The sequence below is a fragment of the Carassius gibelio genome, chromosome A23, assembly GCF_023724105.1.
Source record: "Carassius gibelio isolate Cgi1373 ecotype wild population from Czech Republic chromosome A23, carGib1.2-hapl.c, whole genome shotgun sequence".
Classification (NCBI taxonomy): Eukaryota; Metazoa; Chordata; class Actinopteri; order Cypriniformes; family Cyprinidae; genus Carassius; species Carassius gibelio.
In genome coordinates this window covers 15,332,130-15,355,679 of record NC_068393.1, presented here as the reverse complement: position 1 = coordinate 15,355,679, position 23,550 = coordinate 15,332,130, and the positions used below count along the sequence as shown (strand labels likewise).

Genomic DNA, 23,550 nt, shown 5'->3' with positions numbered 1-23,550 from the left:
TGTGCTGGAGAGGAAACCACTGCTCAGAATGGACCCTCAGCACAGCTGCAAGAGAGCAGCCTGACCCCCACACCACACACACACATACACACACACATACACCAACAGCCAAGTAAATCTAAAATTACATATATTGTTCAACATATTGCAAATAACATATTGCATGGCAGCCACACAAAAAAATACTGAAATATTTAAATTGATGCTTTTGACAATCCTACAAATCATTGGAACAAGTATAGTTGAGAAGCAACACTGCATGAGAAATTAAATTTTTTAGAGAATATACATTGATTTAACAGCATTTTCCTTACCCCACTGATAAATAGTTCTTTTGTTTTTATTGTAAGCATAAACTTCGTGAAATTCTGTTAGATTCATGCTTAAAACAAGAAAGAAAATAATATATGAAAAAATATGTATATTTTTCACTATATACCATTTTTCTTGTTTTCTCCTCTTTTATTGTTTTTCTAAATTTGGTTTAGCAAGGTTTATGCTTACAACAAGAAAAATAAAGTAAAGTGTATTTTTGTCTTACTGCACTGGCAGACTGTGTTTTTTCTTGTTACCACTTAAAAAAGTGTTAACGCTGATATTTACCTTTTTGTGAAATTTAACCTCTGCAATTCTGTAATGAATTGAACAAATACCCATTTAACAACTATAAAGAATGAGTTACACCCGATCTAATAAATTCACCTTAAATTCACATCACAACACAAAAACCTGTCTGACCTGAATGCACACGAGTCTGCATGCATGTGAGTCTGTGTTTTTGTGTAGGACAAGGATGCCTACAGAGAGGAGCCTCAGACATCCCATCTCAAACACTGTGATGGGGGCCATTGGAGAGACAGATGTACACTCCCACAGCATGAATCTGAGGCTCAGCAAACAAACAATGGCCGATTCCACCCCACCTGCAGGCTTTTTAGAAGCGCTTGGGCCTGAAAGCTGGCTGACCAAACACACAGAGCAGATCAACGAAGCACGGGCCCAACTAATGAAAATGATTTAGGTTTAATGTCCCATAAACAGGGGCCACAGCTTGACTCCATTAGTTCCACCTGAGTGACATCTATCAAATACTGTGACATGACAGACAGCACAGTGTCAGGGGTCACACTGACAAGAATCGGGGCTGGAAGGGTCACAGTGTTGCCTCTTCCTGTGTGGCAAAGCTCACACTTAAACACTCACACACAACATAAAGCTCTTTGAATCGCAAAAAGTAGTTTACTATGAAAGCCAAGACCAAAATCTCTTTTAGTGTCTACTTCAAAGGAGATAAACAAGAAAACAAGCCCAGCAGACTTCGAAACAAGCCCACAGTACGACATTCTGCTAAAAGTGTTGGTAAAGTCATTACAACGGAGCATAGTGGCAGACCGCCAGTTCAAAGGGAATTTTCCCTCTCTAAAGTTCTCCCGTGGCTTTAACCAAGAGCAGACCGCAGGAATCCGCCGTGGTGCAGTCGAGCGGGAGCACTTTGAAAGAGGATATCACACACACATCTACTCCTGCTCCATCGCTGCACCTCTGGAAATGTTTTTTTTTTTTTAAATTACACCTCCTGTCTCTTTAACAAAATAGAGGCCCATATGGAGAAGTTTAGCTAGGAAGCCAGACCCCAACTTCAGTTTCAGACACAGAGTGAGGCGTGAGAGTGTTCCATTACCATAAAATATTCCATATGGATGTAGGGTTCCACCTACATTGTTTAAAGCTGCACTACAGAAGTTAAAATGGACAAAAACCCATTATACAGGAGCATGCCTACAATAACAATTCATTTTTTTGAGCTGCCAGGTCAGATTTGTTGGGAAATTACAGGTTTATGCTGTTCCCCTTGTACCTTTTTTCCCCCTTTTACTGACATGTGTGATGTAGAAAAAAACTTGTGAAATAAATACATTTTTCATTTACAGTTCCAAAGTTCCACAGTGCACGTTTAAAGTTTATATGAATCACAAGAAGTTATGTTATTTTTAACTAAAACTATAAAAAAAAAAAAAATCGGATTGAAAAATAACATTTAATGAGGAAAAAAATATAAATCGAGATTACAGATCACAGATTGCAAATTGATTGGATCTGGAAAAGCCAGAATGTCAGCCAAAAAGATTTGGAGTCTAAATTTTGATGAAGATTATGTACACAAACATTTTATTTGCAAAAAACATGTGTCGATGAATCATGCACAATAAGCCCAGGTGCCCATTCTTAGTATGAGGCTAACTCAGTTAGCTGGATTTGATTGTTGACGGTTTGGCAAAATATTGGATTATTTGGTTCTTCGACGCTCTTCCCGGAGTTGCTGTCATAGCAACAGGTCCATAAACTTAAACCTGCTCTGGAGCAGTCTTATTTCATGTAAACAGGATTAGATTGCATCTTTTTAAGTGCAATTTAAACATTTACATTTTATATCTGTCCCAGCCACTGCTATTCTATTACATGTGTACCCTACTAATCCGGGGACAATCATTTAAAATAATAATAATTGAAAAATTCATTTGAAAATAATAATGCATTATTGTGTAATCTGTAATACAATAGACACAGCCAGTTTTATTCATTGAAAGATTTATTTGTGATAAAATAATGACTTTATTGCTGATTGTGTTTCGAGTATCGATACATCTGCCCTTTCCAGGGAACACGGGAACGTGCAGTAATCTTAGACAACTTAATCCAGATATTTTAATCGGTAACACTTTAGAATAAGGTTCCATTAGTTAATGTTAGTTAATGTATTAATTAACATGAACAAACAATGAATAATACATTTATTACTGTATTTATTCATCTTCGTTAATGTTAGTTAATGAAAATACAGTTATTCATTGTTAGTTCATGGTAATTCACAGTGCATTAAATAATGTTAACAAGCACAACTTTTGATTTAAATAATGCATTAGTAAATGTTGAAATTAACATGAGATAACTAAGACTTATAAATGCTGTAGAAGGATTGTTCTTGCTTAGTTCATGTTAACGAAAGTAGTTAACTAACATTAACTAATGGAACCTTATTCTAAAGTGTTACCTTTTAATCAAATCCAAAAATTCGTCTGAAGAACCAAATTAGCCAGAGATCAGTTATCACCGTTAGAAGATCTGGCATCTGTCAAATCATCTCAGATGTATTAATCGAGGTAAGAAGAACGGGCCCCAGGAACGGATTAGGAAAGTAAACAGAGTTCATGTTGACTTTAACACACCCACTTCATAAGCTTCCAAAAAATTTTTTTTTCAACTTTTTTAAAGGGGTAGTTGATCCAAAAAAATTACATTCTGTCATCATTTACTTACCCTGAAGTGTGTACAAGACAGAATTTTAATTTTCAGGATTCAAGTGAACTATCCTTTATTAAGTCTTCCTGAAGTCACATATATAGATATTCAGTCATGATGATGCTACTTTGAATAAAAAAATATATAACCTTCAGTCTGAAGGCCGCATGACCAAAACAAACCAATGCAATAGTCAGTTGAGATTATCAAGAAAGCCAGTAGCCAAACTCTCCACGGACCAGTGGAAAGTCGGTGGAGACAATGCAATGGCATTTCACAAACGAGGGAAAAATGTCAAGCGGCTGTTTCCAGCCGTAGAAAGCTTAGATGACGCAAAGTCTGAATCAGCCAGACAAGGGAAAAAGAGCAAAATGCTGCATAAAGCACATGTGCTCTTTTGGGCTTGCACCGTGAGTTTTATTGGAGGGCCACATGAAGTTGTCTGATGTAACCCAGGGGTCTCATCCCCTGATCCATCACCATGCACAGCCCGCCCTCCTGTGTGCTAAGCTTCTGTTAAAGTCATCAATGCATGGTTTTTACTGCACTGCCACAGCCTACATCTATGACATCATGATGCGCTACCCGTCTGAGAGCGTGTGTGCATCTGAGGGAGGGGAAATGGTACGAGCAGACACAACCTCACACCATACACAGTAAAACACAGGAAATCAGAGGCGGAAATGAAGGAAGTTGAGTCACGTCACTGATTGTATAATGTATGCTGTCAGGAACGTTATAAATGTAAAAGGGAGGCTGTCAGAATATCAGTTTTCCTATTCATTATATATATATGTTTTTGTTCAGGCTGCACTCACTGATACATCTTTTACAGAAGATACACTTTCAACCTGTGTGACTCTAATCAGTAACATGGCATGAAGTCGAAGGCCTCTTTTCCTGAGTGGAGAGCTCTCTACCAGACACACACTTTGATGTTCCTTTATCTGTCAAGCAGGACAGACAGAGGCCAGCACTTGCTGTCATTCGATAACAGCAGTGAATCACAAATGTTCCTCAAAATGTTATGCTTTCCCACAAAGTAAAAGCAGGCAGAGGAAATCTGTCCGAAAGCAGGCAGAAGACTGCCTTAAAGGCTCAAAAACTGACCTCGGATCCACCCTGGGATGGTCAGTCTTTCCATCATCAGTCCAGTATGGAAAGGATGATGTCATTTTGTGGCTAAACTAGAACTCTTTGATCAATAAATCAAAAATTCTAAATAAATTCTGTAAGAGAATGTAGGCAACAACTGACTAGCAACCACATACTGCCCTCATTAGAAAACGGTTTTAATTTGTGCATTATATATATATAAAAAAACTCATAGCATATCCTAACTAAGTCTGTTTGTACATTAATAAAGAATAAAATTAATTTAGTATCTACTAATCTGTTTTTAACTCGCAAACGCAAATCAACAGTTGGTTAACAAAGTCTAAAAAAACTACAAAGACAGATGTTTCCAAATGTTACGATGTTATGATTCAGTTACTGTATTACATAAACACGCCTGATTGCCTCATAATGTCAGATTCACAATGACAGATGAGTGTGTATTAAGTGTGTGTTCAACACAAATGTCTGCTCAGAGGCAACAGTAGGCGCGAGAGAGAGAGAGCGAGAGAGAGCGAGAGAGAGAGAGAGAGAGAGAGAGAGGCGGATCATTCGTAGGAGTTTTGGGGGAATTCAGAAAATGCTGTGCTCTATGAGGAGATGAATTATATTAAACCCCTCACAAAATCACACTCTTTGACTGTATGTCAATTTACTAAACAAAACGTTTGGGATGTAAAGTGAAGTCTGTGCTTGTTTCACCCTCGTGCGAAATGTCACATCATTTATCAGCGCTCGTGAAGCTTCAGAGACAAAAGGACCGAGGAAAAGCGTGCGAGTAACAAAATGGGGGTGAAACATTTGAGAAAGCCATAAAGTTTCTGACATACGGAGCATATCAAAGAAATGTCAACACGTCCCTTTCGCTCATCTGTGCCATGTGTTTATCTGTTGATCACTGTGAAGTCTGAGATGCTAAACAATACCGTTAGGAACAATGGAGAAAACAGTTATTTTAAATGAAGTTAATTGTGAAGGAAACATGTTATGATTTCATGTAAGTACAGGCTGTACATCAGTAAAAATAAACTTGATATAAAGTCAGTATTTTAAACGCGCAGGTTTTAAAATACTTCAAAAGTAAAAATACACGATATATTGTATGTTTAGATATAAAACTAGCTCATATACTCACCAAAACAATGGCAAATCTTTCTTCCAGCTCTGTTGGCTCAGGCATGGGAACTTTCATTGGCATTAAATGATGCTTCATCTCAGATTGCCCGTCCACACTCTCAATATTCCCCATATTTTACTTTTATAATGTCGTCCAGACGCGGTGTCTAATTCACCTTTATAAATCCAATATACATCCAATACGTGCGATCACATTCCACTTTTGTTTGGTTTTCGTAAAAAAAAAAGAAAAATTAAAAATGATGTAGTGATCCGATTCAGAACCGATTCCAATTCCTAATTTAAAGAAGATATATCTAATGTGTTTAAAATCATCTAATTGAATAAAAAAAGTATCACTCTTAAGTCCTCTTGAAAAGTACTGTATGGCAGATGTCTGGACAATCCATGTCAAGCAGCCAGTCCTCGTATTTCTTCTTTTTCTGTTGTCTCGCTTCTCTTGGTAATGCTGTAGATTTTTGTTTATGTTGTATTTTGGGTAATCCCGATTAGTGCTCATCTGTTAACTCACTGCACCCACAATGAAAACTATCGACATGCTACTGATCCCACCCTCTAATAAACCCTATGAATAAACCTCCTACACATCAGTCGCGATAAGTTCCCAATAACTCTCTGTCGCCACCTTCAGGCGAAAACTGGAATTATCAATAGAATAAAATCCCAGCAGCCCCCGCTGTTGCATTTTAATTTTTTTTTATCCATGACTGTTTATGTTTAGCTGAGCTTACTACTATTTTCTTTCGAGACAGTGGATATCACAACTGATTTTTTTTCTGAACATAATTGGCTTATTCATTGTGAATAAAGAAACGGAATTATTTAAATATAAATGTACCGAATGCTGGTTGAAACGCACCATCTAAAAATATAAATCAAATCACTGTTTAAAGTGCAAATGGCATATTTATTAAAACTGCAATACAGGCTGTGGTCAATAGGGTGCAGAAGCACTACATTTCAATGTCAAAAACATATCTCTTTTCCTCCTTTCATCTTTCTCAGCAGGAACTTATTCTGTACTTCAAGACACAACTCAAGCATTTTTTTTTTTTTTTTTTTTACATTTTTGAGCGTCTGTCTTTTAGAGACTCATTGCCTTTTGGTTCAAAAATACATATATAAAATATATATTTCAAATCTTTGGGAAAGTACACATTTTGCACATTGATTGAAACTTTTTTGATATGTGTAAAATGTCATAAACATGAGGGTAAAAAAAATGTGAAACAAAGATATGAAGAAATGTTCACATAATTATTAACACATCTTAGATTTCAAATAGGAAATGCAAAAAAAGATTCCTTTTATCTTGGCTTCTTCACAGACTTCTTTTTTTTCTTCTAAAAACAAAAAAATTACAGCCACAACAACAGAATACTAATATTTAGCAATTTGGTTATTTTGGAAAGGAACATTGAAAAGCTGAACAGAAGCTCCAACTTGCATTCATAAAAAAATCATAAAAAGCAGAAGCTTCAAATTAAATACTTAAAAAGGTTAACATTTCTCCAACATGATGTCATATTGACTCTAGGAGGCGCCCTCATAGCCTTCTTGTGCTAACATTATTTGTTTAATAAGGAAATCAAGCAGGCTCTATTTTGGGGCGAAAGCTAGCTGCACAGCAATTCCATGATCAATCTTGTTCCTGACACACTGCTCTAGGACCCCTGCTAGTGTCAGGATAAGTACCATCCCTGAAACCACCCTCCACTCTAAAGCACTGCAAATAGGACAACATGGGAAGGCCAGTCAGTTGGTCTCTTGTGACAAGTCATACCTGAAATAATACAAATAAGAACAGACGTAAGCAAACACTCTGTAATCTCCGAGTACTCTACAGTGAACAGCAGTGAAGCACATACCACTGTAATACTCCCGTCTTGAGATCCAGCTGACTCAAGTCTATCTGAAGCTGCAACAGAATGGCAATGCGAATTTAGTCATTTCTGTGTAAAAATGTCTCTGGTGTTGTTATCTGACTGATGACATGATGAATACCTTGCCAAGAAGCTCTTTTTCACGACTCATGAAGGAAACGCTGTTCTTGACAGACATTTCGAGATGTTTCTGCTTAGCTTCTTCAAGTGACATGTTAAAATCAAATCTGTAGGAGCAAGTGAAAGATTCTGAACATTAGTCTCTCTGTGTCATCAGTGATTTGATGAAGGTTCCTACTAACCTCTCATTGAACTCAGGTTTGAGACTTTTCTTCTTAACACTGGTCTTTCTTTTGGTGCTCCGGTTCTTGTCCGGAAGTAGAATAAATGAGATATAAGTATCTGGAGGATCCTTAGAGTAGGACGGCAAGTTCCTGTGCAAGAATACAGAATTATGACGAAAATATATGTTTATGTATTTAATTATATATTTTGAATATTTTATATATACATACAGTAAATGTTAATGTTTTATCTATACATATATTTAACATATATGTATTTATATTTAACAAGATATATTAGTCATTTTTATGATTCAAGCTATTATATTATATTATATTATATTATATTATATTATATTATATTATATTATATTATATTATATTATATTATATTATATTATATTATATTATATTATATTATATTATATTATATTATATTATATTATATTATATTATATTATGCAGAAACTGACATGTTCAGTAATTGGTAGGTTACCAAAATAAAGTAAGTTGTTTTTTTACTGGTCACATTTATGTAGCATTAAGGTGTAAATATTTGATCGGTTTTCATTTCAAGTGAGGGAACTTGTACCTGCAGGCATGGACGGTAATAACCAATCGGTTCTCCTCAGATAAATAGGCAACAGAGAGTTTCACCTGGGCCTTCATGGTTGAACTGGCATCCTCGCCTCTGTATTTACATCCATCCACACAAATAAACCAACATGTATGTCAATGTCACTTACTGTTTGATTCTAAAAATACTGTTGCAAATAAAATACAGCTCCTCTTGAGCTCACCCTTGGACGGACACATTTCTGAGTCGCAGCTCAGGATTGGCTGCAGCAGCTGCGTCTCCAGCGGGGATGACAGGACTTGAATCCTCTGCATTTTGAGCCAACTTGCTGTCTAGGAGCTTTTAAACAGACAGGACGTTTTTATTTTATTTGAACTTGATTTATTTTTTCTTTTATGCTTGCCAAGGCTGTCTTTATAAGATTCACTTCATCGTGGCTGAATGTAAATGTGTCCTGCTGCTCAGCACATGTTGAATATGTGTGTGTCTTCTAACCTTGAGTTCAGCTCTCAGCAGAATCTGACTTTCAGGCATGGCTCCATCCAGACTGAACCAGCGGTCCAGCACCAGATCCTTCTGATCCAGCAGCTCCCTCACAGGAAGCCCAAGAGAGCCCAGAGCCTGACCCCAGCTGTGAGAGAGCTACAAACACACACCAGATTCACATAAAACACACTCCAGACCAGACAACTTTATGGAAAGACGGTCTCTCTGACATACATTCACACCTTAAAATAAATAATTACTGTAAAAAAGTTTCTCACTTTGACTATAAGTGTGTCTTCTGATGGATTACGAATCAGGAAATGAAAAGCTTCATGCCACTGTGGAGAAGTCGAGGGATTGACCACCTTGTGAGAGAAACATGATTCTTTTGTGAGTCTTCGATATTTGAATAACATCAGCATAAAAGCACCAGGATGTGAGGGGCTTACTTTGGTCCGGCGGGATACGTTTTTCAGAGACACTTCTGCTCCTGCTTCCGGCTCTTTCCCGCTCTTTTTTAACTACAAACAACAGTACGTTTTCAATACTGGGTGAATCTAATATCTTCAGTTCATTGAAGCAAAGTCAATGCTAACTACTAGCCACTGCTAATTAAGTAGTGAATAATTGAAATATTTGAATGAAAATAAAAAGAAACTCACAGGCAGACCATGTGCTCTCTCAACATACACAAAAAGCAGCGCAGCAGAGGGAACTATTTTATTGAGGTAAGACTGCCGATAGTTGTAATGTAGGATCTGAATGCAAATTCATAAAAAAAGTTGCTATGTTAATATTTATTGAATTCACATGAACAATAAAAGTATATATTATAAAAGCACATTACCTGTTCAAGTCTAGTGGGATCTGAAATTTTAGGCAACCATTCCAACACAAGATGAAGTCGTCCAGACTTCACATCATTCAGAGTATACCACTGCACCAGGACACAGGCAGATATAGAAAATATAAAAAATCTTAATGAATGTTATATTTAGAAACAAACATGCACTGAGAGCCTCACCTGATCAGTAAACTGAGCACTGATGAGATCTTCAAGACTCACTTTAACCCTGCAACCAGATAATAAATCACTGCAGGAACCATACTGACAATCATCCACAGACATGAGAAACTGATACTTTAGATGCACAAACTTTATAACACACAGCCTTACCTGACACTTTGAAACAAACTAGAGATCACTAGCATACACATATATACAGTCTAATTGGCTTTTATCTCATTCACTGCCCTTAAGGCCATCCGTCTTCACAGTGTAACTCACTATGTCATCAACATTAAAATACATATTAGGCCAGAGCAAAATAGAAATACAACTATGTATCTTTAAAAGAAACATTGTGACAATCATTAAATGAAGGGATACATTTTATGTGCTATGAGATCAATAACATCACACAGGCACTATTACATTTGATAGGTGCTTTTTTTTAACCATTTAAATAATAAAGTCTCATAACCTTGCCTCTGTCACACAAATTATGTGAGAAACTGTTAGGATTTTTTGTAAAGAATCTTGCTCAGTTTAAGGTCCTGTTAGTGTTATTAGCTAGCGGCAACAGTTCCTCTTTTGAACTTTTTATTCATTATTATACAATCAAAACAATCATCTTTAAAAAATTATCATGGTTTCCACAAAATATTAAGCAGCACCACTTTTTGCAACATTGATGATAAGAAGAAATGTTTCTTGAGCACCAAATCAGCATTAGAATGATTTCTGAATGATTCTGTGGCACTAAAGACTGGATTAATGGCTGCTGAAAATTCAGTATGCTGGAGTACATTACATTTTACTTATTTTAAATCATAAAAAAGGACAATATTATTGTTTATAATGAAGTTTTAATCAAACAAACACAGCCTTGGAGAGAAATGAGAGACCTCTTTTAAAAACATTTTTTAAAGTAGTTAGGTTGCCCCTTCACCTGCCAAGGAAGTCATCCTGATCGATGTCTTTATCATAAAGGTCAAACTCCACCTCCTGACCTTGCAGCTGGGTCAAGATCACCTATATTCAAGCCAGGTATACATTAAAATCAAATTGGGACACTTATTTTCCAGAAAGGAATGTTTGAACATGTTTGCAGCAAAGAAGCAATGACTATCAAAGCAAAAACCAGCAAGACGAGATGAAATCCTTCTGTTTTAAGAAAGAAGCCACATCCCTCCACATCTCACATGAGATCAATTAGCATGCATACCTCATACAGTTCATTCCAGACGGGGTTGAGGTTCTCTTCGATGACCTTACTCTTGAAGGCCAGTCCCCCCACTTGGATCTTCACATACGGGTCACTCTTTCCCTCCCCCATGTCCTCAGCGACAAGACTCTGGGCTTCTACCAGGTGAATCCGCAGGACACCCTATATTGAACATGTGATAATTACAGATATTGCTTACTTCAGTTTTTTCAAAGGGTATCAAGATCCACTGAACAAGCTCACCTCAGATGCAAAATTGCCATCTGGGCTAGTGTGCTCGGGAAGTTTCGGAGTGGGGGTCAACCCTGGAGACACTTCTGATTCATTATCTCCTTCCCCGGGTACTGGAGACACAGGTTTTGTAAGGATGGCTTCTTCATTCAGCCACAACACCTGAAACAAACATCTCCTAAATTAAGTGTCCTCAAAGTTTTTTAATAACCAAAATCATTCAATCTTACCCTCAGCATAGCTGTGATGTAGATACGGCTGGCCGGTCCGGACTTTTCCAGTTGAAACCACTGATCCATGCTGAGCTCAGCACTGGAGAGCAGACGGGACAGAGGGATAGACAAAGTGCCCAGACTCAAAGCCTTGTCATCATCCTTCACCTGGGACAAATGGAAGCAATCACAATGAAGAAAGGCTGTTTACATGTATATATAATTAAATTAACACTTTGAAAGGATATTATTCCATTTACATAATTAAGAGTAAATTAGGTTTAAATTAATAACACTAGATTTAATATTATACAATCATATTGATTATACCTGGATGTCGATATCTTGTTTGCGTGGGTCCTGTATAAAAAATGTAAAGGCTTCCTCCCATACTGGATTATTATTCCCATACACCATCTGGATTATTAATTATGAGAATATATGAGACCGAGTGACTGCAAAAGGCATGAATATACCATACGCTTTACACATGATGTATAACAAGAAGAGTGACGTCATACCTTGCTCTCTTTGGTGGTTTCCTGTACAGAAATCTGCACCATGGGGCTGGGATCCTTATTGCCTTTCTTGAACTGAACAGAAAGACATCCAACAGAATAACATCAACATTTAAAACACTTTCAACAAAACAAGAAATAGTGAAAGAAGGGCAACAGAACTGCAGAATACAAACTTACAGGTAGATCTTGTGCCCGGTCCAGATAAACAGTCAAAATGGCAGCAGAAGGAGGATGTGCTGTTTTACCGCACACCGTTATGTTTTTATTCCTCTCCAGAACCTACATTTAATAAAAGGGGAAAGTCTGGAAGTGAAGGGAGAAAATTAACAAATATAACATTTTTTATAGTCTGTCAGGTGAGATCTTACTTCATCAAGGCGCTCTGCAGAGGGCAGCAGAGACAGCCATTCCAGCTTGAGATGAACCTGACCTGATGCCACATCCCTTAAAGTGTACCACTGAAACCAGAGCGAAAAGCTTTAAATTACTATTTTAAACAAAACAGACTGCATTGGTGAGAAACAGAAAGAGTGGTGAAATAAATATGATTGCCACTGATCCCAAAGACATAATACAGAACAATAATTGTAAGGTTTCTTGGTGTAAGAAATCAATTAAAGAAATTATCAAATTAACTAAAAATAAATATATATGTAAAAAAAAAAGATGTACCTCATCCAAAAGGACTTCTGTCTTTACTATACCTAAATCCAGCTTCATTCTAAAAAAGGTGACACAGAGACAGAGGAAGACAAAAAAAAAAAAACGTATATAATATTATAGAAATAAAGATATTAATGTTCATATTTTTATAATTCTTATGTTATTGATTTCTGTGAGTGTTTTACCAAATCCTGGTCCTTATAATGATACTGCTTTTGCTTTTAATGTTCATGCTGGTTTTAAATCGAGATAAGGATGGTTTTATTCATATTAATGTGAGAAGCCTAAGGAGGTTGTATTGTTCATAAGGCCGATAGACCCAAAAATGGGAGGGGGTAACAGTTTATGTTAAGGATATTTTTGAAGTTAAGGTGTTACTTTATGAGTCATTGGTTAAACAAAATAAAGTATTAGCTTTAAACTGTATTGTCTCTAATACCTTACAATTTACTGTGGTTGGTTGCTACAGACCTCCATCAGCTAATGATGATGCTATTTCCTCTTTGAATTACAAGGAGCTTGTTCTTCTGGGTGATTTGTGATACTCTTAATTTTTCAGTTAGTTGAGACAGCTGCTAGACCTAACTTGAAAGATTACAAAAAGTCAACATTAATTGTTCTAATTTTACCTACGTTACACACAAGTATTCTCTGGCTTCCGAGATGCTAATGATGTTAGTGATCATTGAGTCATTACCACAGTCTGCAATACCTAAGCAGAAAATGCTATTCAGGATTGGGATATGATTTTCCTTATCCCTGACATTGAGTCTGCCTAGAAATATTTTGATGAAGGTTTTACAACTATCATAAATAGGAATGCACCATTTAAAAAAATTAAGTTAAAGGCAAGGATAATCCATGGTTTTCTGAAGCACTAGCTGTTCTTATTCATGAGTGCGATGCTGCTTAATTTTTTTTAGATATACCTTATTTTTCGGACAATACGTCGCACCTAAGTATAAGTCGCATCAGTCCAAAAATACGTCATGACGAGGAAAAAAACATATATAAGTCAAATTCATTTAGAACCAAGAACCAAGAGAAAACATTACCGTCTAGAGCGGCGAGGGGGCTCTAGAGGGAAAAGGAGCACTGAGCAGTATAGAGCGCCCTCTCGCGGATGTGAACGGTAATAATTCCCACCTGACTATAAGTCGCAGGACCAGCCAAACTATTAAAAAATATTTATGTTTATACGGTAAACATAATTATTCATTATAAGTTATTAATTAAATAATACCTTCCAAGAAAGTCATCCTGGTTAGGATCTTTATCAAACACCTCCAGCTCCAGCTCCTGACCAGGTACTTCATGAACAATCACCTAACAATCATGCACACACACACACACACACACACACACACATATACAGAGTCACACACAAATGCACACATGCACAGATATAAAATATGTAACAAACGTCAAGTGATTGCTGATTTAACAGCAATGATGTTTCAAAACATCTTTAAGATCTGGAATACATAATCTTGCAGTGAACAGATATTTCTCTGAGCTTGTGCTTTTGCTCAATGCTCATCTGATCTCAGCACATGATAGTCACATACAACACTACCACATTCTGTGTTTTTCTTGCTGTTACAATCAGTTAAAAGAGTCACAACTCAGTAAACATCAACAAAGTGTTAGCTTAAAAAACCACAGCTTCCCTTTCTTCAGAAATGTGACACTTATTTCAGCAACCACACTGATCACGTTACCCATACACATCTTTTTCTGACCTCGTACATCTCCCTCCACTGAGGATTAAGGTTGTTTTCGACATGTTGGGAGGTGAAGGTCTGTGTGCCCACCCGTAGCACTGCATATGGGTCAGACGTCCCAGATATCAAACCTTTCATTTGGAAATCCTTGGGAACAAGATTTTCTGCTTCCAGCAAGTGGATACGCACTATACCCTGTGGGAAAACACAAACAAGTGTAAGCAGAGGTCAAGAGGTGTGCCTTAAAGGAATAGGTAACCACAAAAAAAAATTGCAGAACATTTACTCAGCCTCAGGCCATCCAAGATGTAGATGAGTTTGTTTTCTCAAAATTTAGCATAATATCTCTAGCTCACCAATGGCTCTTCTGAAGTGAATGGGTGCCATCAGAATAAGAGTCTAAAAAGCTGATAAAAACATCACAGTAATCCACAAGTAATCCAAATGACTCCAGTCCATCAATGAATGTCTTGTGAAGCAAAATGCTGCATGTTTGTAAGAAACAAATCCATCATTAAGACAATTTCACAACTGTCACGTCTGGCCAAAATACATTAATAATATGATAATCTGTGCATATTTCTCAAATGAGATTATTATTTCACTTTAACAGTTTGAAGTTAAAATCATCTTAATGATAAAGCTTTTTGTTTCACAATGGACTGGAGTCATGTTGATTACTTGTGAATTATTGTGATGTTTTTAATAGCTGTTTGGACTTTCATTCTGACGGCACCCATTCAGTGCAGAAGATCCATTGGTGAGCAAGTGATGCAAGATTTCTCCAAATCTTTTCCCACGAAGAAAAAATCTCCATTTACAAAATCGACATTTTAGATGGCCTGAAGATGAGTCAAATTTCAGCAAATTGTCATTTTTGAATGAACTATTCTTTTAATTAGCATATGTAATTATGTAAATGACATCAGGCCCTTGCACTTTGAAGCAGCTACACTGTACAAGCATGCATGATGAACTATGGAGAATTAAAGTACATTTGATGGATCTTGAATAGTTAAAATAAAAAGGTTAACATATTTAAACACTCTATTAAAGCACAGAGAAGTGTTACCCGTGGGAGAGGGGAACGAAGCTGTGCTACGTGCAGATTGGCCACCAAAGGAATAGTGAGACGATTAGGGAGAACCATGAAAGAGGCGATTGCATCCAATATCATAGTGTCCGACATGGCACTGAAAATAAAAGCAAGAGGTTTGTACAGAGAAAACAGGACACAAGAGCCACAAACAAAATACATTTAAACTATTTAAAGCATGGCTTTCTGAGTGATTATTATGAGTAAAGCTATGACAAATATGAATGGCTGCATGTTTCCCTGCTTTATTTGAATAGAGGGAAGCTCAGAAGTCTTTAAAGAATCAGAACAGTGATCTACTGATTATAAATGAAGCACATGAGAAGAGAGAGTTATTGTACAGGTGCATCTCAATAAATTAGAATGTCAAATTGGGAAACTTATGTTTTAAAGGTCCCATGACATGAACATTTCACTTTATGAGGTTTTTTTTACAGTAATATGAGTTCCCCTAACCTGTCTATGGTCCCCCAGTGGCAAAAAATTTTGATAGATGTAAACCAAGCCATGGGTGTCCTGCTCTGCCTTTGAGAAAACGAGAGATCAGACGGCCCGATCTGGAATCTTCCCCATATGTCGTCATAAGGGGAAAGGTTACCTCCCCTTTCTCTGCTTAGAATCAAGCCAGTGACTAAATGATCAACTTCACATTGTTTCTCTTAGAGGAACAGCATGAAACAAATCTGTTATTTAAATTGTGATTAAATTACAGAGAGCGATCAAAGAATGCTCCCTTTATAATGTTCGGAGAGGTCAACAATCACACATCGCGAGTATATCTGCACACTTGCCCAAACTGCCGTTATAATGAATGACGCTGTTATGCTGCACAACGAAACTTTTACTGTATTCAAGTTGATATTGTGTTTGCTGTTAGTTGTGGCGAAAGCATTTTATGAGAGAAAATGCGTTGTGATGATGAGATCACTGCATTCACGCGATAAACAGACTCTGTCTACTCAATGCTCAGTAATCAACACTATAATCAACACTTCCGTGATTCGTTAATCTCGACAGCTGTAATAGTAAAAAAATGTAGTAAAGGTGATTTGAGAGGGGTTCCACATGTAATTTACGAATGAAAAGATGTCAGCCAATCACAACCGCTGTCGTTTACTCTGAGTCTCACAGCAGACACGCCCTTCAAACAGAGCATTAAAGCCAGAAGACTAAAATCAGGATATAAAAATGCCTTTTATTTCTAAATTTTAAATGTATAAATCATACTAACAATATAAGTACACCTCAGGAAACATTAAAAAAAGCTTAAAAAAAAAAAAAAAAGAAAATAATCCACATCATGGGACCTTTAAAGTCTGCGTGAACCGGAAGTTGCAAACGAATTTTCTCCAGTGTTGTGACGTATTTCCGAGAGAAACGGAATGAGGAAGAATAGTGGGCGTGGCTTTATTTTCCAACTAGTACCTGATTGGTGATAGCACTTCTCAAGAGTTATCCCTCCTTCCTCGAAATGTAAAAATTTGATTAAAGATTACGAAAACAAAAGCTTTTGTGTGAGGATTGACTTGCATGGATGAATTGTTCACCACAAAACAATCAATTTAGGCAAACAAATAAATATGGTCAATTTTGATTTCAGTTGGACTTTAAATAAATTCAGTGCACACAGACTGAAGTAGTTTAAATCTTTGGTTCTTTTAATTGTGATGATTTTGTCTCACATTTAAGAAAACCCCACCAATTCAATAAAAAAATTAAAATACTTCATAAAACCAATAAAAAAATGACTTCTGGAAAGTGTTCATTTACTGTACATGTACTCAATACTTGGTAGGGGCTCCTTTTGCTTTAATTACTGCCTCAATTTGGAGTGGCATGGATGAGATCAGTTTGTGGCACTTCTGAGGTTGTATGGAAGCCCAGGTTTATTTGACAGTGGCCTTCAGTTCATCTGCATTTTTTGGTCTCTTGTTTCTTATTTTCCTCTTGACAATACCCCATAGAGGTTCAAGTTTGGAGAGTTTGCTGGTCAGTCAAGCACAACACCATGGTCATTTAACCAATTTTTTGTGCTTTTGCACTGTGGGCAGATGCCAAATCCTGCTGGAAAATCAAATCAGCATCTTCAAAAAGCTGGTCAGCAAAAGAAAGCATGCAATGCTCCAAGATTTCTTGGTAAACGGGTGCAGTGACTTTGGTTTTCAAAAAACACAATGGACCAACACCAGCAGATGACATTGCACCCTGAATCATCACAGACTGTGGAAACTTAACACTGGATTTCAAGCAACTTGAATGGCTATGAGCTTCTCCACCCTTCCTCCAGACTCTAGGACCTTGGTTTCCAAATGAAATACAAAACTTGCTTTCATCTGAAAAGAGGACTTTGGACCACTGGGCAACAGTCCAGTTCCTCTTCTCCTTAGCCCAAGTAAGACGCCTCTGCTGTGGTTCAGCAAATTCCTTGACACTTCTGTGTGTGGGGGCTCTTGATACCTTGACCCCATCCTCAGTCCATTCCTTGTGAAATTCACTTAAATACTTGAATAAATTTTTCCTGACAATCTTCATTAAGGTTACGGATCTCTCGGTTGGTTGTGCACACTTTTCAGCTTCTCTGGCAATAAATGTTTTTGGCAATAAAACCCTCCTTGTGGAGGGTGTCAATGATTGTCAGATCAGCAGTCTTCCTCATGAGTTTCACAATTTGAGTTGAATTACTGAAATTAATGAACTTTTCCATGAGATGCACCTGTATAAACAAATCCAGTGGAGTTGTGGTATATCTAGGGATGGGAACCGAGAACCAGTTCTTCTTCAGAACCAGTGCCCAGCGAATCAATTCCTTGGAACAGTTTGCCTGCTTAACAATTCCGCTTATCGGTTCCACTCATTGTGAATGTTTCAAGAGGTCACACGCCCTGCATTGTTTTGGTTAAAAACGCAGCAAACATGGCAAGAGAAGCGATCTATAGTTTGAATATTATTCACATGAAAAGATGACAATATGGTCACTTGCAACTGTTGTAAAAGTTCCATTTCGTCGAAGGGGGGAACTACCTCCAATATGCAGAAACATTTGGCCACACAGCATGAAATTCATTTGCAGGACTGTCGTGTGTTTGATACACTACTACTTAGCGACACAACAAGTGAGTCAAGCAGCAGCAGAGCTAACGGAACGCCATCTGTTATTAATGCCAAAGCTAACTTGTCTCCAGGCAACTTGTGAGCACCATTTCATTGTGTAAACTTTTACTATACGGAAAATCTCCATTTATATTGTCCATCAAATTTAGACGATGATAATAATGGACAGAGTCTTGCTGGCTTGGAGGCTGCAGTAAGTATCTCTCGTGCACCTCTAGCTACTCCTTTAGGAAAGAATAAAATAACAGAGGCGAGGATAAACGAATGTCACTGAGCAGTGACTAAGTTTGTGGTAAAGGTTTTGCACCCGTTTGCCACAGTAGAGGCCTCTGCATTTCGGTTGGTTAATTTTCTGTATTTGCTGTATATTGTCCAGCATCATGTATTTTCAAATGAAAATAACAAATGCATGACCAAAATTTGCATGTTTTTATGTCATTATAGTTCAGTTTTACAAATTTGTACTTATTCCCTCACCAAATGAGAATTGATAAGAGAATCGATAAGGAATCGGATCGATAAGCAGTATCGATAATGGAATCTGAATCTTTAAATTCTTATCAGTTCCCATCTCTAGGTATATCTGAATCATAAAACCAAAATAGAACAATGATACAAAACTAATGCACTCACTTCAAACAAGGTATGTCTAGTAAATTGGTCAAGCCTGTCCAGTTGATGTCAAGTTTCTATGGTGGAGGGAAGTAGAAACAAAGATTGTATAAAAGAGTGAGATAACATGATGTGTTACAGTAATTAAGATGGAAAATGGCGTACTAACAGGTCTGCGAATGAAGAACATGGTGATGGCTCCAATGAGAGGAACATCTCCAATTAGAGGTTCCAAGATCACCCTCAATCTTCCATGGAACTATAGAGGGAGGGATACTGATTTCAGTCAATGAGTCTTTTGTCCATTATATTTAATGTGTCATGTTGTCCTCCTCCTTACCTGAATGCCTTTCACTCCAGCTTTACAGAAGTACCTTTTCACTTCAACGTTAATCTCCAGATCTCCATCATAACTGCAACACAGCCCAAAGGTTTTGAAAATATGGCTGCTAGGGATTCTCAACTTTTTTTTTTGTCTTAAATGTCTTGCAATCCCCAAGTAACAGAATTAAGACATAAGGTGTGTCCCAATTTGAGTACTTATGCACTCTTTTATTCTTTTTTATAGTATTATCAGTGTGAGTATTGTGTACTCTTTTAATACTTGGATGATGCACTTTAAAAAAAAAAAAAACTTTTAGATCACACAGACAACAAATTATATTTAAATATATATATATATAAATAAAACTCTAATATAATTTAATATAAATTATGTTTTTAGAAATATAATTAAAAATACTATAGAAAATATGTTATAAAAAAGATACAAACACAACTGCAAGGATGTTTGCCAGAAAGAGATCAATAACTACCTGATATAAAGATCCAGTATCACTTGACGCTTATCAAACTCAGTGTAGGCCTTCACCCCAACTACCCTCAAAGCCTATTAAAAAATAAAATAAAGTATAAAGGTTTCTTCAAACTTCTTATTCAGTGGCCTGCATTTTCAAGAAATAGCTCTGATAAGCAGAAATTGAGAATCACATTTAAATATGAGAAACACAAGCAAATAACGCAGTCTTTTATCAAAAAATTGATTTGTATACCCTGTTGCCCAAGTCAACTTTGGTGAAGCTGAGCGTTTGCAGATAAGTGCTGGTGGCTCGGATCAAAGGGGCAACAGTCTCCACCATCAGCTTCTCTAGACATTGTCCAATAAATGGCCAGGCATGCTGCAATATCTATGAGCCGGGACGGATATAAACAATAAGAAATGGTAGAAACGAAATCAAGTCAATGAAGAGATTATTGCTTCATAGCATATATTATATTTAATTTGTTAAAAAGAACTCTTTGAGATCCACAAACATTAGAGCGTTATGTTTTGAAATGAAAGCATTCAAAATGAGTCCAATTTGTCAGTCAAACCTCAGACGGAAACCACAAGGACTGGGTAGGAAAGCCCTAAGAAGCACTTTTTTCTTCTGCTATACTCAATAACCTCATAGAAATATCTTAATAAAATCCTTTTTAGATTGAGCAGTAATACAAATACTGATTGATTTTCTGTACATTGGTGCAACCACTTAAATCCGTGCTTTTTAGTTTCACACCAAAAACATGATTAAGTACAGTTACAAAACCAGCATCATAACAAATTTGCTTACAATGTGTTTGCAAATGTCATCAGTTCAAGTAACGTGTACTGAGCTTTGAAAACACATCCCACAATCCACCCTTCCTGTTCTCACTGTCTAAACTCAAAAGCACTCAAAAGACAAACCTTTGAAGCCTGAATGTTAACAACAAGTCTAGAGTGCAAGAAAACTCAAGAACAGTCTGTTAAATGTCTGGCCTGGTACTCTGAGAAGCTCTTATATGTGAATAGACTAATAAAATCTCCAAGTCAGTTAGATATTTGTGCTCTAAAGCTAGAAATGATGAAAGAATCCGGAAGATCATGTGGCCATGAGTCTGAAGATTTTCTTCCTGATAAGCTCTCAATGTTTGTGTGGCTTTTTGCCAAACTAGCCACAAAAGTCTGCAAAAGTTTTGTAATTTATTTTTCGGTTTTTAACAAGGTTTCTCAAAGTAGTCTGTGGGTCCTTTATCCCAAAAAAAGGTCTGCTACTCCAGTGGCAACAGAAACACCACTAATTTATTAAACATTATGCAAAGACTGGAGCACTCGCAATAACATTCAACAATATATATCAGGGAGTGAATTTGAAAACATAAAAGCTGTGCACTCAGGAACACGAAACAGAAACAATGAGAACGGTGGCTTTGGTCACGAGTGCCTTTATGTATTTGAATAAAAAGTTTAATACCTGGTTCATCCACTCAACCTTTTCCACGTCAGGAAAGTTCACCTGTGGAAAAACAAGAGTACACTTTGATGTCCGATGTCAACATACATAACACATCGGTTTTTCATGCAGTTTGAAAGGAGACCTCTTATTTTGTACGCCAAGTAAATACTGTGAATGTCATAAGTTGTTGTTAGCAAGACAGCAGCGTTTTCCAGGGAAGAGATCCGCTGTGCAGCTGCAGGAATATACAGGTCTGACAATTCTTGAAAATACCATCATTCTTGCACAAGAATACTTGTAAATGTTTAAGAAATCACATATGTATATGTATATAACGTATAAAAACTTGTAAACTTTGATTGGCGGAGGTGGCTGAAAGAAGCTCTCTTTTTGATGATGTTGCAATACAGGGGCATGATCATGCATTCTGACCAAAGATAATGTTGCAATATAATTATAAATATAGCAACAAAACTATGAGTTCCCTTTTAGCAAAAAAGAAGAAAAAAAGAAACCTTTTCTATGTAAAATCAATGATAATTACAGGAGTGAATCACACATATCCCACTAGTTACAACTGCTGAACTACATATTAATAAACAGGTACTCAACTATTGCGACGAAAACTGATATGGTATCAGCAACTATCTGAATATAACCAACTAACCAAGTATTGAAAGTCAGTTACTAGTAAAACTGAAATACTACATAGAATTGAATAGTTTGATATCTGAACTAAAAGAAGTCCCCATAAAATTCAATAGAACATAGATTGGGATTAGTGTCTAGCAGCAGGTATGGGTACCAAGTTAATCAAATGATTACATTTAAGTAAACTTAAATCTTCTTGAAATGCATACTGTTCAGTAATCAGGAGTAAAAAATTGTTAACTGAACCACAGACCCCAGAAATTACTATGGTAAATGCAATTTGATACCAGTGACAAATTGAATATTTTTTATTGGCAATTTAATATTTTTTATTGGCATAGTAGTGACTACTAGTTATTAATGCACATTAGTCAGCAGTCAGAAGTGAATTGATTATCTGGACTACAGATCTCCATAACATGCAATGGTAAATGCAACTGGTAACAAGTTACATATTAAATATTTACTTGTTAATGGAATGGTGACTAGTATACGTGGTACAACGTAATTCATATTCTTTAGTTTGTGTAATGCACTATATATTTTCACTAGACTTCTTACTCTTAGACAAAAATGACAAAAGCGAAAATCGCTAATAAATCCTGAATGACTCTTTCAAGATTTCAGTTGTTGAATGTCTGTGGTGGTGCTGAACTGCTGAAAAATCTGAATGATGCTATACATTTATGGTATAAAGTCCCTTACCCATGCCGGTAATTCCCGTCTACTGCCAAATACCCGTGTAGCGGTGACAACCTGCTCATTCTCCACAAAATACATCGCGCTTTGCAGTCGAGCTTGTTTTTCATCGCGACTGTGTTTCCATCCAATATAAACCACGAGACCAAGCAGAACTACACTGATACTGAATCCGAAATATCCAGCCAGGTAGACCGGCAGTAAGGCGCCGAGGTACTTTCCAAAAGACCAGAGAACTGTCACGGCGTGTTTTCCAGCGGAGCTCCGCGGCGGAGGAGAGTCCTCAGCCTCCGGAGAGACAGCCGCGCTCAGATCCGCATCATCAAATGACATTGGCTCTTTCTGCATCAGATCCTTTCTTCTGTGAGCGATTTCAACCTAGACACTACAAATCCACTCTATACCGCTCAAAACGAACAGGTGCTCTACACGTATGATTAAATAAAAACACACAAATGACTCATTATTCGTTCACTCTACCAAACACAGCAACGACGTCCGCTCCTTTGCAGCGGAAAGTTGTAGATTTTGTTTGTAAGATGGGCGTGTAGGGGCGTGTTTTGAACGCTTCAGTCCTGCTAACGTAGATTCTTCTTAATCCCAAACCGATAACCTTAGTGTCTGGTTGGGATCATTCATATCGTTATGGTCTTTTAGAAGAACGCATCCATCATTCAGCAATCACTTAAGAAACCGTTGTTATGCTGTGACCAACATAAAAGGCTGAAGGCATGAAAACGGATTTGATTTATTTTTTTTAA

At 36.9% G+C, this 23,550-nt stretch overlaps 2 protein-coding genes across 5 annotated transcripts in view; both read right to left on the bottom strand.

Moving 5' to 3' along the window:
• The window catches only part of LOC127944218 (formin-like protein 3), a 36,512-nt gene extending 30,392 nt beyond the window's left edge, over positions 1-6,120 (bottom strand). For 3 of the 4 annotated variants that reach the window (XM_052540073.1, XM_052540075.1, XM_052540076.1), the window contains exon 1: positions 5,552-6,119. In XM_052540073.1, coding sequence (XP_052396033.1) covers positions 5,552-5,665 — 114 coding nt within the window. In that variant the 5' untranslated portion in view covers positions 5,666-6,119. Of the gene's footprint in view, positions 1-5,551 lie in introns of all 4 variants that reach the window. The other variant, XM_052540074.1, reaches the window with a different exon arrangement.
• A 319-nt stretch (positions 6,121-6,439) lies between these two features.
• Positions 6,440-23,316, bottom strand: LOC127944738 (extended synaptotagmin-1). The gene is made up of 31 exons (XM_052540940.1): positions 22,796-23,316; positions 21,458-21,499; positions 20,234-20,368; positions 19,997-20,070; positions 19,522-19,594; positions 19,351-19,440; positions 19,203-19,258; positions 15,435-15,555; positions 14,381-14,557; positions 13,882-13,964; positions 12,648-12,696; positions 12,344-12,433; positions 12,153-12,254; positions 11,976-12,047; positions 11,785-11,871; positions 11,473-11,622; positions 11,255-11,404; positions 11,012-11,173; positions 10,736-10,818; positions 9,808-9,856; positions 9,631-9,720; positions 9,446-9,541; positions 9,233-9,304; positions 9,062-9,148; positions 8,793-8,939; positions 8,521-8,636; positions 8,313-8,411; positions 7,739-7,870; positions 7,558-7,663; positions 7,422-7,471; positions 6,440-7,336 (listed from the first exon to the last, which is right to left on the bottom strand). Exons 1-31 carry the CDS (start codon positions 23,135-23,137, stop codon positions 7,309-7,311), a joined length of 3,210 nt encoding a protein of 1,069 aa, XP_052396900.1. The 5' UTR covers positions 23,138-23,316; the 3' UTR covers positions 6,440-7,308.
• Positions 23,317-23,550: the final 234 nt, after the last annotated feature.

What these genes read in the sequence shown, in the direction of transcription:
- LOC127944738 (XM_052540940.1), bottom strand. Translation starts at nt 23,137, where the DNA reads ATGCAGAAAGAGCCAATGTCATTTGATGATGCGGATCTGAGCGCGGCT. An exon ending in TCTGGAATGAACTGTATGAG is followed by an intron (nt 10,819 to 11,011) that starts GTATGCATGCTA and finishes GCTTGAATATAG; the next exon opens with GTGATCTTGACCCAGCTGCA. An exon ending in AAAAAGAGCTTCTTGGCAAG is followed by an intron (nt 7,472 to 7,557) that starts GTATTCATCATG and finishes ATTCTGTTGCAG; the next exon opens with CTTCAGATAGACTTGAGTCA.